The sequence below is a fragment of the Nyctibius grandis genome, chromosome 20, assembly GCF_013368605.1.
Source record: "Nyctibius grandis isolate bNycGra1 chromosome 20, bNycGra1.pri, whole genome shotgun sequence".
NCBI lineage: Eukaryota > Metazoa > Chordata > Aves > Nyctibiiformes > Nyctibiidae > Nyctibius > Nyctibius grandis.
The window spans coordinates 536,650-550,478 of NC_090677.1; the positions used below are offsets into that span (position 1 = coordinate 536,650).

Here is a 13,829-nt window from a genome sequence, read left to right on the forward strand (position 1 = left end):
ATAGGAAAGCATGCAGATAGTAAAGGAAACATGAGCTTGCTGTGAAGAGCTGCAAATCCCTCTAAATTGGCTGATGACATTACATGACACAAAAAAAAAAGCCAAGAGCAAACAGAAGCATAAAAAATGATGCAACAGCACACTATATTATTAATAAAAATCTTGATAGAAAGAACTTTTCAGATAAGGAGTCAAAGACTGGGCCTCAACTCCTTACTCAACTTCAAGTCCAGGTCTACAGCCCTGAACAAAACCCTACAATCCCAACAAGTTTCTAGAAGTGAGAACATGCATAGGTCCAGTTAAGAAGGCTTCTTGTTTCTGCTCACACTTTGGAAGAATCACAGAATCACAGACTGGTTGGGGTTGGAAGGGACCTCTGGAGATCATCCAGCCCAACCCCCTGCCAAAGCAGGGTCACCCAGAGCATGTTGCACAGGGTCACATTCAGGCAACTTTTAAATATCTCCAGAGAAGGAGACTCCACAGCCTCCCTGTGCAGCCTGTGCCAGCGCTCTGGCACCACATCTTACCATACCTACCCTGGCATTCCAACCAGCTGCAGCAACACACAGCAGCCCGAGGCCAAGAGCTGCGCCAGTGGCAAAGGACAACTGTACGTGCGATGCTGAGCAGTTGTCCTCAAGGCAACACGTCTGCTGAGTGGATCTTCTCAGTAGGAGACAATGTATACCAGAAGCTTGACTGTCGCATCTCAGTTTGGGATTTTTGAAGTGACAAATTTCCCTATTTTAACCCACGAACCAAATTCAACACGAACTCTTTCAATGCAGATACGGGACCTCCCTGGTACATGTTCTCAGCACACTACCACACTTTGCAGGATCCCCTTTAAAGAAGCACCGATGTGTACTTAAGCATATCCTAACCTCAAACACCCACAGAAAAAAAAAATACACAAGAATTTTATTCAGTAAAAAGAAGTCAGCGCAGAGAGTCCCTACTTTGATATTTACTGACAGGAAGTGAAAAATGGCTCAGTCTCAACTTCTTGCAAGTCTGAAAGGACATCCAAAACTTTCAGAGACAAGGGAATTTAAAATAGCTATCGGGCTAGAGGACAAATACATCACACTAAAAAGCTTTATATAACATAAGCTACAAAAACTAGGACTTGTATGAATTTATCAAACCTTAATTTGGGGGTAGGGGGTGGTGATCCAAGAGAAGATAAAGGCAAGCAGCAAAACGAGATGTAAGGCCATCCTAATAAACCGTTTCTCAACCAACGAGCCCCAAGTAGATAATATTAATTTCATTCTAATGAGATCTAGCGTTTTCCTCCTCTAAATGTTAGTACAAAACAAAGGACATTACTTCTCCAACTCACCCCCACAAGAAATTAAAGAACAGAAAATACACAACTACTCCAATGCAACGAATTAAGCAGAGGCCTCTAAGAAAATTAATCATGCAATTAAAAGCTATTACACTACAGCTCCACAAAGGCAGAATTAAGTTTATAAAGACATTTCTTAAGCACTTCACTAAAAAAAACCCCTGGATATTAAGCCGTTTTTATGCACTGCTGCACGTCGGGGCTGTGAAGCTGGGACTTCACCTTTGAAGGGAACAATGACAGCTCTTGCAATAGTCATCATCCCAAACACAGTTGAATTTAATTTTTTTAGCTGCACAGTCAATTACCATTTGAATCACAGAGCTCACTACTTCAGCTACGTTGCCTAAAAATCATTATGAAGATAATCTAGATTTATGCAGCCTGATACACGGCCTAACTGCACGATTATTTACTTCCATTCTACAAAACTTCTTTTTTTCAGGGCCTCATCAGCGAGACGGTAAACGAGGCAGATTGTGACAGGAGCAGAGAGGATGCTAGCTTGAATTAGAAACTGGAACAAGGATTTGTTTACATCTGAAACATCAATCTGGGACTAAGATATATTCAAGAACTAACAGCAATCTCTGAACCCAAAGTAGAGTCAACCATCCACAAAGCATTCGTGTTTCAGAAGAGATCCTGCTCTGCAGGGCCACTTACGAATGTTCCCGTATTTTCAAATAAATTCCCTTCTCACAGTCCAGAGATCACCATCCCAATAAGTCAAACAAATGCACAAACGTGCCCAGCTTTAATCCCAAAAATCCTTCACAGAAGTGCGAAATCAAAGGAGCCCACAGCTACCCTAGTATTTGAGATGAGGCATACCCAGCAATCACTATATATATATATATATATAATATATATATAATATCCTCAACTCCAGGCTATATCCCATTTACCCCCCTGAAAAAGCTATGCAATAATTAACCTTCAATATCCACCCTACGTTAGGCACAGTAAATGAATACAAATCACGTGTAGCTCCGAGTTCCAGATTACTTGCTGGGTACTCGAACTCAAAAGGAGGTGGGCTTTAAAAGGGAGTTAGTTGTGACTAATGACTGCAACTTTGGTCTGTAATGTAATTAAGGGATTTGACAGCTCAACTGCCTATTCCCTCCCTCTTCTTCCCGTTTGTCAGAACACAACTACTGTCCCTTATAGCATTTTACAAGAACCATTTTCTTGTTTAAACACGTTGTAAGTGAAGACTCTAGGCTAAGATACCAGGGTATAATTTGTCAGCTTATGCAGTATTAATGTGGCAACAACACTAATCCATTAAAAATATAATTTCATTTAAGAAACTATTCAGAGATTCACAACCAGCAAAAGCAACTCGGCAGACAGAAACTTTATATATAAAATTTCAACTTTGTAGTTACTACCTTCTGAAGTTTAGTTGTGGCATGGCTTTACGTGTTCTAGCACAAGGGTTTTTACCATATTGTGTTAATAAAACACATTCAGTCATATTATTAGTGAACAAATTATATCAACTGCTTCAACAACAAAGAGGATTGAGGTGTCCAAATAATTCTACAAGGAAGAGAACAGAAAATACATTCATCTCTCCTTCTGAAGAAAGTTAGAAAATTCTGTACTCGTCTACATGGTGTTCTAACACGTCATTTAGCAAATATCAGCTTCCTCTACAGCAGTCGTCATACTTCAAAACCTTTTGGTAATAGAAAAAAAGTTCTTAAATGAGATGTGTTAAGTGTAGCACTGGATAGCACAGGGAAAACACATTTTTGTCCCAAAGAAACCTCCTGATCACCAGCCTGGCAGCCATCAAGAGCCAATTAATCCTTCCGCATGTATTATACCGCGGCAATGGCCATTGCAAGCGTTGCATAAGCTCCACGCTCAAGGCCATACCCTTTCCCTAAATACACCGTAACTGTCTCCTGAAGTCGGTGGAAGTCACATGTAATTATCTTGAGGGCAGAAAGGCCTTCCTGACCAGCACAAGTTCCTAGAAAGATGCGCTTTCAAAATTTATCAACCTTCTTCAAGCCTCAAGTTGGACCCAATGTTGACGCATGGCCAACTAATCAGACCAAGAGCTAAACGAAGAGCTTACCGCGTAGGATTTTGAGAAGTTCTCAAACCACTGACCAGCCTCAACAAAGATGATTTCTCAAGGGCCTCAAGTATCAACACTTCATCAGTCTGATTGTAAGAGATAATGAAGATGAACTTGGATTTTTCTTTAAAAAAGAAACGTTCAAAACCAGCACCAGTCCTAGCAAAGCTTGCGCTTTATTCAGCACTACCCTCTTAATATTTAACGGCAAAGCTCTGGATGTTCTGAAAATCACACACGCTTAACTAAGCTCACAGATTTCAATGAAGATTAGCTTCAGTTGGGTTTTTTCTAAAAGGTCACCGTATAAGACAACTTTATAAGGTCTCTGCGTTAGCTGTACTCGTTCCTTTCCCCACCTTGAGAAGAACATACAGCCATCGCTCCAACACCAGAGCTACAAGAAACTAAGGACCAGCCTGCAGCTTCTGTCGATTTAAAAGTGTGCACAGGCAGTTATTTTTTAACTTCGTGTTTAGCTTGTGCAAACAGTCTCCAGCAACGCTGCACATTGATTACAAACTTCTGATGATGCAAGATCAAGTAGTTCATTAGGAAGCCAGCACTACAAGCGCAAAGGGACGAGCTGTCATTTGTCAAGCGTCTTTTTAAGTCCCTTTCGGAGCAACTGCAGTCAAAAAGCAGGGCAGAAAGGGGCTGGGGTTACTTTGAATGGATGCAGCGAGGGTTGCACAACGGAGCGCTGGCTCGATGGTGGGGGGGTTCATGCATAGGCTTCAGCTGTCAAACAACACTACCCACAAATACACACATACTATGGCAATATGTCAAAGGTGGGGTTTAAGATTGTGAGGAAAAGTAAGTGATCCAGCACGTCTCTAACCCCAGAAGAGAAAATGCATGGACACGCTTGCTTCTATCACCACCTTGCTTTCTCTCAAACACCTTTATCCTTGGTAAGTGCAGAAAGACCAAATTTCCCAGGATCAAACACATCCCACAGCAAGCAGGTAACTGAATCAAACTCTGAGAAGTCCCCAGCCAGCACCGTTTTACTGCTGTTTATTCAGACTTCTTAGGTGAATTCAGAGCAAAACTGGCACTAACCTTGTCCAAAACCCAAGATGGTCCCAGGCTCCAGAAGCAAAACGAGTCTGTCGGGCTCTTAACACTGCTCAGTAACATGGTTTACTCCGGAACAAAGAAATACTTTTCCACCAATAAAATGCGTTGCCAGTTGGTTTCTTGTCGTTTCTTCTAACCCCTTACCAGCCCTTCCTGCGCTTGCATGCAAGAAAAACCTGTCACAAAACCTCTAACAAACTTCAATTTTAAAATGAAACCAAATATCTTAAAAGAATGACGTTTCCAACTCGGGCTCTATTTTTAAATGCAGTATGTACCTCACGCCACTAATTCATTTTTTTCCTGGAAGCTGAGCCATTTTGAGTGAAGTCACATAATTTAAAATTTCATTAAAAATGCAAAGAGCTTTAGGACTGCAAACAGCATAAAGGACTATGATATCTTAAGAAGCTTCCAATAGCAATTTCAGCGTTCTCTGCCTTTCATTACATGAGACAAACTACATGTGAGACTTGTAAATACACTGCACCCAACATCTAATCTGTACTGAATATTGCAGCAGTTCATACGACTATGTAGGTCACGAGCTCCACACGCTTCAATTAAGCATCAGGGTAGGCATGCTCTACCCTATGCTCAGCCTAGATGGCCATTTTCATGCCTAACACAAGGCCTGGAAACACAAGACAAAGTTTAACCGAAGCTATAATGGGCACAAGAAGCAGATTTTTCCCACTTTAGTCTCAAATAGTTAAGCCACTTGCTAAACCCAGTTACACACGGACCTCTTAAGACACAGGCAATTGATGCAATGTGCAAGAGTTGCACGCAAGCATGCTCTCTTCACTGCTCCCTGCAGCAACATGGGCAACAACCAAGCTGCACAATTTCAGAAATACCAAAGATTATAATGCCTCAGAAAATATACTGGTTATTGCATCACAAAGAAATGCAGCCATCTTAGAAAAAAGCCATTAATTCAAACTCTCCTTCTCGTGCATTTGCGCCAAAAGGTATCCAGTATTACAGGAATAAAATAGAAACCCAAATAAATCAGGAATAAATACAATATCCGAAATAAAGTATTAAAAAGTTGGTTTAATGTCATCACCTTTAAAACCCTTTCCTCTTCTAATTTCAAAATATTTTTCCAAGAGGTGCATAAAAAGACTGTTCAGAGAGAAAAGAACATTTGATTAGATGAAAAATCTCAATATGTTTTTTTAATACACTTGTTTCATAATTACCACATAGGATATCACATTGTGTACGTAAAGCTACTGATTTTGAGAAGTCACTATTTCCCTTTCCTAAAATGCTACATTATCCACACCAGAATTCTTAACCAACTCACCAAGAACTAAGAGTCCCAAGCATGATGTACTGTAACCATACACACATCAGTGCCAGTTTTAAAAAGGGTTTGACACAGCCCAACAGAGAAATAAAGAGGTCCTTGAAGGGGATTTTGGCACTCCAGCGCCTAACCCAGCCTGTCTTTTGGCACTCAGGTGTTTCCTGCAATGCCTCAGGAGCATCAGCCACGCCATAATACAAAGACTTTGCAAGTCTTTGTCCACCTGGGACACCGAGACACAAACCCTCCCTCAAAGATGGGTAGAAGAAAAGACAGACCACAGAATAGAGGCTGGAGAGCAGGCACCGCACCTGGATTCACTGTAGACTCATTTTATTCTCCACCTCCCAAAGCCCAGGGAGTAACCAGCAGCTACTGAGTATTTTGGAGCCACCACCACCGAGCTACCCATACAGAAATATTTACTGCAGGAGGAATTCACACCTCCATCTCCCATATCCCGGCTAAATGCCCAAATCCCTGGGCTATCCAACTCATGTCAGTCTTTCTCTTTCAGCCTGACAGAAGCAGCTACCCTGAAATAACCTGTACCAGAGGACACTCCTACAGATATGGGTGCACCGGGAAGCAAAGCTGACCAACAGCACAAAGGCAGACGGCAGCTTGTTTCGGTCTCAAAATTTGAAGCTCCAGCACACGGTGAGAAGTGCCTTTGAGAACTTAAACCCCAGTCCTCCCACCACGCACCACATGCCTTCCCCAACAGTTCACTTAGGTTCAAGTTTTCCTTCTTCATCTAACATCACACAGTTGGAGAGCTAACTCTCAGCTCGGTCCTCCGTCTATAGGTGTAAGACATAAATAGGTTATTTTCCAGCTACCACGTATGATGAGCAACAATTCCATCAAAGCCCTGCAAAAAGTACATCTCCAAGAAGCCCGCACGAAGCGATAAAAAATTAAACTTTCACTTCTGCAGCAACGTCAGCCTTCAAGCAAAGCCATTACACTGTACAGGCAGCAGGCTTCATTCATTAATTATCTGTTCAAAATGTGCAGCTATAAAAAAAGACTGACTATAAGCTTCTTTCAAAGATATTTTTGCAATCATGGAAAAAACCCACCTTTTCTATAAATTTCATTACAGAATTGCAGCCAGCTACTCCTTTGTGAAAAACTAGCCTAAGCCCAGGGTTCAGTGGCCTACTTCTAATGCAAAATTCGACGAATAAAACTAACGAGACAAAAAAGTAAAAAAATTAGCAATAAACTCCACTTGGCAAATCATTAGCAACCTCGACAAGAAAATCCAGCTTCAACATTCACCAGTTTTCTTGCCGGGAGCAGATGACTAGTTAAACAGATCTGTTTGGGTCAAAAAAAATCTCTTCCCTACCAACAGCACATCCAGGCAAAGATATCTGAAACACCAAACTTTTCAACTGTGGAGCCAAAACCTCATCGTTTTAACTCTTTTCATAACTCCAGAAGTTCCCAGCAAACCCATCAGTCGAAGAATCAAAAAACTACCTCAGACTTCTGTCAAGTCAGCAGTAAGAGCTGCGCTGGCCTATGTCAGCGTTACAGCTGCCCTCGGCGTAGGCCAACGAAACAACCAAGTGCAAACGGGTAAAACTATATTTTATAGTTTATAGCAAGCCTAAAACTATATTTTATCAGTACCACTGAACGCAGCAATTACGTACCAGAGGTGCTGCTTTTTTAATTAAAAGCTCAGCAGCCACCTGCTAAAGTCAAGAACCTTTCAGGCTGTTTTAAAGCCACCAAAATTTTAGGCCAAGGCTCCGCGCTCGTTACAGCCGTTCTCAGTTTTGATCCTGCCCGAGAACTGGATTTATTCGTAGCACTTGCTATGACACGAGTGTAATTGCTCCAAAACCCAACACATTTCACCCTGATTCTGTTGCAGAACAGAAAGTACTTTCTCTATAGGGATAAGTCTAGCTCTGAATATTACTGTCAATATTCATTTTTCTTAGGACACTTCCAACTTTTAAGCGAGGTTCTTGCTACAAAACCTCTCAGACACAGTTAAGGATCTTTCTCCACCATGGAGAAAGACCATGCCCACTGCACAGCCCCTACATACCATTAACTCTGCAAAGCATTCAAAGCTAAACATCTGCCTGGCCGCCGCTACAGCACATCTGTTCAAAAGGCCACCAAGACTATACGCTAGAATGCTTCTCTATGGTTCGACTCATTAGTCTTAATTGCATACTAATTACGTAGTCCAGAATTACACTCCTCACAATCCTCCTCGACGAGATCCAACGCGCTCTCGTTTGTAACACATCCTCGTGCTCGCTGTATCCGAGACGATGCCAAAGCGCAATTCACACATCGCGTGAGGAAAAAGAGGCGTTTTTTAATTTGGAAGCAGCGATTGACACCTCTTGTCATCGAGAACCTCTCGCTACATCGTACGGGAACCCAGCACAAGCTCTGCCTTACTGAACGTATGAAAACCAGGGCAGAGGACACCAGCTTCGCCGCTCCTGCCGCGCAGACTGAAGCAACCCGAGTAAAGCAAGAGGCCTGCCACCATTATATATGCAAGATGAGTTATTAAAACAACAACAAAAAAAAAGGTGCTGTGGACGTGAGTCACGGCGGGACAGGCGTTATTTGCTACGTGAGCCAAAAAAATCAACACAGCCAGAGAGATAAGCGGCAGACCCGCGTTGCTCCGGAGCAGGCAGGGGGGACAGCACCTCGGCGACACGGGGGTGGCAGCAGGCGGGGCGGCCGCAGTCGCCAAGGAGCGCTAACGTTAATCCTCGCCATCGCGGAGCTCCCCGTTAATCCGCCCGGCTGCCGGGCCCCGGGCTCGGCGGCCGCTCGGACAAAAGGAGGCGGCGGGGGAGGGTGCGGCGGCCCGGGCGAGCCCCGGCGGCCTCCCGGCGGAGCGGCACCGGGGAAGCGCATTAGGTAACCGCCGCGCAGGTCTGATGCAATAGCTGTACGTGCAGCGCCCGGTGCCGGGCCCCCGGCCCCGCCGGGAGGATACAGGTCAGGTCCAGGTCGAAGCCATCCTCCTGGTATCGCCTTTTGTTCCTGCTGACGATCTCTTTGATGATGGCGGTCATGTCTGGCAGCCGGGGGCCGCTCCGGGACAGCGAACAGGGGCCGGGCGGCGGCGGAGGGGCGCGGGGCCGGGAGGTGGCGGCGGGCCGGCGGCCGCCGGGCGGCCCCGGGAGCGGGGCCTGCTGCACCGGCGGCTCAGCCCCAGGCGGGCCCGCCTCCCCCCGCGGCGGCGGCGGCGGCTCCCGGCGGCGGCGGCTGCCCCCTCCTCCTCCTCCTCCTGCCGCCGCTGCGCCGAGCGGGGCGGGAGCAGCAGCGGCGGCGGCGGCCGAGCAGGGAGGGTCCGGAGCCGGGCCGAGTCCCTGAGGGTGCCGCCGCCGCCGCCGTCTTTGAGGCGAACGAGGCGGAGGCGGAGAGAGCAGCTCTCCGGCGCTCCGGGCCCCAGCAATGGTGACAGCGGCGCGGGGCGCCCCCCCGGCCCGGCCCCGCTCCGCCCCGCTCCGCTCCCCGCCCGGGGCGGCGGCGGCGGCAGCGGTAGCGGCGGCGGGCCCGGAGCCGCGCGGTAGGGCCGCACCACCGGGCGGGCGCTCCGCGGCGCGGCGGCGGCAGCAGCGGCGGCGGCTCCTCAGGGCGTGCGGGCCGGCGGCGCGGCCTGGCTCATCCCCCCCGGCCTGCTCCGCGCCCAGCAGCGCCGCGCCAGCGCTAGACTCCCATCATGGCTGCAGCTTCCGAGAGGGGAGGTGGCACCGCCGCCCCGCCCCCTCCGCCGCCTTCCGCCGCCACGGAAAAGTAGTCCCCGCAAGAACCGCCGTCCCGCCTCCCCTCCCCGCCGCCTCCCCTCGCCCCCCACCCGTCGTCCCGCCCGCCCCTCGCCGCGCCGCTCCGCGCCGCCCCGCTCCCGCCGTCTCGCGGGGGCGAGGAGGCGGCGGAGCGGAGGGATACGGGCGGCGCGGTAAGACGCCGCCGCCGCCGCGCCGAGCGGCGGTGCTGCGACAGGTCACGTGGGCGGCCCGCTGCGCTCGCGGCCCCTCCCCCGCGGGCGGAAGTGGCCGGGCCGGGCCCTGAGGAGCGGAGCGCGGCCGCGTCCCGCCTCCCCCCGCCGCCCCCCGCGGGCTCGGACCGCCCGAGCCCCGAGGGGTGGCGGGAGCTGGGCCCCTTCCTGCCCTGTGCGCTCCCGCGGCCTAGCCGGCGCTCGGGGCCCGCCGCGGGCGGCAGGACGGGGCTCCCCCCCCCCCCCCCCCACCATTCCCCAGTAGGTGCCACAGCGGCTGCGCCCGCCCGGCGAGGCGCCTGGGCCGGGGGGGGCGCTGCGCTTGTGGCCGGGTAACGGACACGGTGCGGCCCCCGAGTCCTGCGGGGGGGGCAGCCCGTTACCAGGGGCCTCGACCTACCCCCCCCGCCCCCTCTGCCGCTCCCGGGCCGCCGTTGTGAGGTTTAGCGTAAGGCTGAGGGACCCGGGCTGGCCGGGAGCCGCTGCCCGCCCTCCCTCCGCCCGCCGCGGTACGTGAGCGCCTACCGCCCCCTGCAGCCGCCCGGGCCCCGGGGGAAGCGGGGGGGTGCGGGGTGCGGGCCGCCCGCTGCCCTCGGGGCCGCCGAGCGCGGGACTGGGGAGGTGGGATGCCTCCCTGGGTCACGCCGGTCGTGGCCATGCTGCTTTCGTGGAGCTTTCTGACCCTCTCCTTCCCCCGCTGATCACAGTTACCCTGGAAAAGCGCTGCCTCTGAATCTCCTAATCGGCCTTTAAATGTCTTTAAAACTTCAGCAAATAAATCCGGTTGCACAAGGTTCTTCACACCGTGCTGAAAACTGCTGTAAGTCTTTGGGAAGTGCTGGTGTTCATGATTTGCAGGAAAATTACAGGTAAAATCAGGTAGCCTGTCGCAGCTTGAGCTGCTGAATATTTGCCCAGGGAGGTGGTGGAGTCACCATCTCTGGAGGGGTTTAAGAAAAGCCTGGACATGGCACTTAGTGCCCTGGTCTGGTTGCCATGGTGGTGTCAGGGCAATGGTTGGACTCGATGATCCCAGAGGGCTCTTCCAACCTGGTTGATTCTGTGATTCTGTGAACGGTGGCTGAAGTCTCAGTTATCCGTTTCCATCTTTCTCATAGTTTGGTGTGGCATGTGTGGTGGGGTTTTTTGGTGTAATACTTCCTTTTGTGTGCAGACAGGTGAAATATTACGCTATTGAGGCAATACCAAACAAAATTTTAAGGCAGCTTGGAATGTATGAATTGTGTAAAGCGTCAGGAACGGAATCTGCTGGAGCTCAGTATCTGCCCCAGCTGCTAAGGGATCGGGAGACAGCTTTCCAAATAATACATGTGAAAAAACAGGGTTATTAGGTAAATAAATTCGTAATTTATGGACCCCTTCCTCAAAAATACTGTCTTCATTCTCTTGTTGGACAGTAAGTAATGTGAGGGATATCCCACGGAGGTCAAAGGTAACATACCTTTGAAGGAAGACTATGTAAAGGGAGTGGAAGGCAGTTGTTTGTTTTATAAAGGGGTGATGGAGATCTCCAAAAATCCACAAGGAACAGAAATGAGGAAAATGAAACCACTTCCTGTACAGCTAGAAAAGATACACCATGGAAAGGACCAGCCTGAAGGAAGAGGAGAACCCACGCACCCGTTTTTTCCCTTCTCTCCATGAAAAGCAGATTACATAAACCAGGCAGGTATCAGAATTGTTTTGGTTGGAAAGGACCTTTAAGAGCATCGAGTCCAACCGTTAACCCAGCACTGCCAAGGCCACCACTAACCCACGTCCCTCAGCACCACATCTACACGGCTTTTGAATCCCTCCAGGGATGGGGACTCCACCACTGCCCTGGGCAGCCTGTTCCAATGCTTGACAACCCTTTTGGGGAAGAAATTGTTCCTGATCTCCAATCTAAACCTCCCCCTGGTGCAACTTGAGGCCGTTTCCTCTCATCCTATCATTTGTTACCTGGGAGAAGAGACCGACCCCCACCTCACTACACCCTCCTTTCAGGCAGTTGTAGAAAGCGAGAAGGTCTCCCCTCAGCCTCCTTTTCTCCAGACTAAACACCCCCAGGTCCCTCAGCCGCTCCTCATCACACTTGTGCTCCAGACCCTTCACCAGCTTCGTTGCCCTTCTCTGGACTCGCTCCAGCACCTCGATGTCTTGTCGTGAGGGGCCTAAAACTGCACCCAGGATTCGAGGTGCAGCCTCACCAGTGCTGAGTACAGGGGGATGATCCCTGCCCTGGTCCTGCTGGCCACACTAGTGCTGATACAAGCCAGGATGCTGGTGTTAAACTGGGACATATGGTGGAGGGATTTCCTGGGTTGCTGCAGCCTTCAGCCTTTGCAAATGCTATATTGTATAATTCCTTTCATAAATGTATCAAGTATCATCTTAAGATCTTTTGCCACCATTATTCCCACTGGGAAGCTGTTCCCAGAACCTTCTTCTGATTTTCATGCTAAATATATTTGTGACTGGTTTGTATCCATTTATTCTTGTGCCAGCATTGGCCTTGAATAGCTCCCACTCCATGGCATTTACCCTTTTTACCCTTTGTGTGCTTACAGGCAGAAATGTCCCTCTCACCCATCGTCTGACTGCGCTAAGCTAGCTGAGCTCCCCTAGCTTTCCACTCTCCCTCATCTCAGCAGCGACTTTCTGCTCCAGTTTCATTATTATTTATTTCTCTTTGATATAGATGACCAGAATGGCATGTGGTGTTCCCAAGGGTATCTTGCCAGTGCCAAGGACAATGGTATTAATCCCTTCCAGACTCTGCTGAGAACATTGCTCCCAAGACCTCTTAGGGCCTTGTTTTCGTGATCGTGTTGGCAACTCATAATTATTTTGGGATCAACTCAATGTGTGTGTGCAGTGAGATCATACTGTTCCTTTCCCAAACTTCAAATGTTTGTAATGATCCATGAAACCTCCTCTTAGGTGCTGGGCTCGGAGGTTATCCATAGACAAATACACGTGGCTAGCAGATCAAGACCATCTTTGAAAACATTTCTGGAAGGCCTCTACATCCTAAGACTGCCCCTCTCTTTCTAACATCCGACTGTATATCTTCATAGCCCCTCTGCTATGGAGACAGGCTGAGAGAGTTGGGGCTGTTCAGCCTGGAGAAGAGAAGGCTCTGGGGAGACCTTCTAGCACCTTCCAGTACCTGAAGGGGCTACAGGAAAGCGGGAGAGGGGCTTTTGACAAGAGCATGGAGTGACAGGACAAGGGGGAACGGTTTTAAACTGACAGAGGGGAGACTGAGACGAGATATGAGGAAGAAATTCTTTGCTGTGAGGGTGGTGAGACCCTGGCCCAGGTTGCCCAGAGAAGCTGTGGCTGCCCCCTCCCTGGCAGTGTTCAAGGCCAGGTTGGATGGGGCTTGGAGCAGCCTGGTCTAGTGGAAGGTGTCCCTTTTGTAAGTACTTTTCGGCAGAGGATTTCTTTCAAAGGTTACCACCACAGCTGTCAAACAGCAGTGACAAAATGTAGGTTTCGAGCTTTTCTTACTTGTGCGTGTGTTTGCGTTTCTCCTTAATTGCAGCCAAATAGATTCTTTTTTTTAAGAGTGGGAGAAAAAAACTGACGGGTCCTAAATATTTTCCTACAGGATCGGTAATTCGAATGCAGTAGCGTTTTCCTAGTGCATGAAACGCAGACAGTGAAATGATTGATTATCCTTTTTCTGTTCAAAAGGGGTGATTGCAGGAACGAGTATAAGCCTCAAATTAATAGTAAAAGCCGTCGGCATCACTGATTATATCTAATTCATTTTTCAAACATCACAGGGCAACTGTTCACATATTCTACATAGATTGAAAAAAAATTTATCTAGAAAATTATAATATTTACTGTCAAAGACTGGAGGAGCAGCAGCAAAGGAAGGGCTTCTGTAAATCTATAGGTGCATTTGGACATTGATACATTTGTTTTCTGATTAAAAACACTTTTTATTTGGAAGAGC

The 13,829-nt window shown here is 48.5% G+C and overlaps 1 protein-coding gene across 1 annotated transcript in view; it reads right to left on the minus strand.

Annotated features, from left to right (window-relative positions):
* PTEN (phosphatase and tensin homolog) overlaps positions 1 to 9,014 on the minus strand; it is a 52,324-nt gene extending 43,310 nt beyond the window's left edge. The window contains exon 1 of the mRNA XM_068416668.1: positions 8,855 to 9,014. Within this exon, the coding sequence (XP_068272769.1) occupies positions 8,855 to 8,933 (79 nt within the window). The 5' untranslated portion in view covers positions 8,934 to 9,014. The remainder of the gene's footprint in view (positions 1 to 8,854) is intronic.
* Positions 9,015 to 13,829: the final 4,815 nt, after the last annotated feature.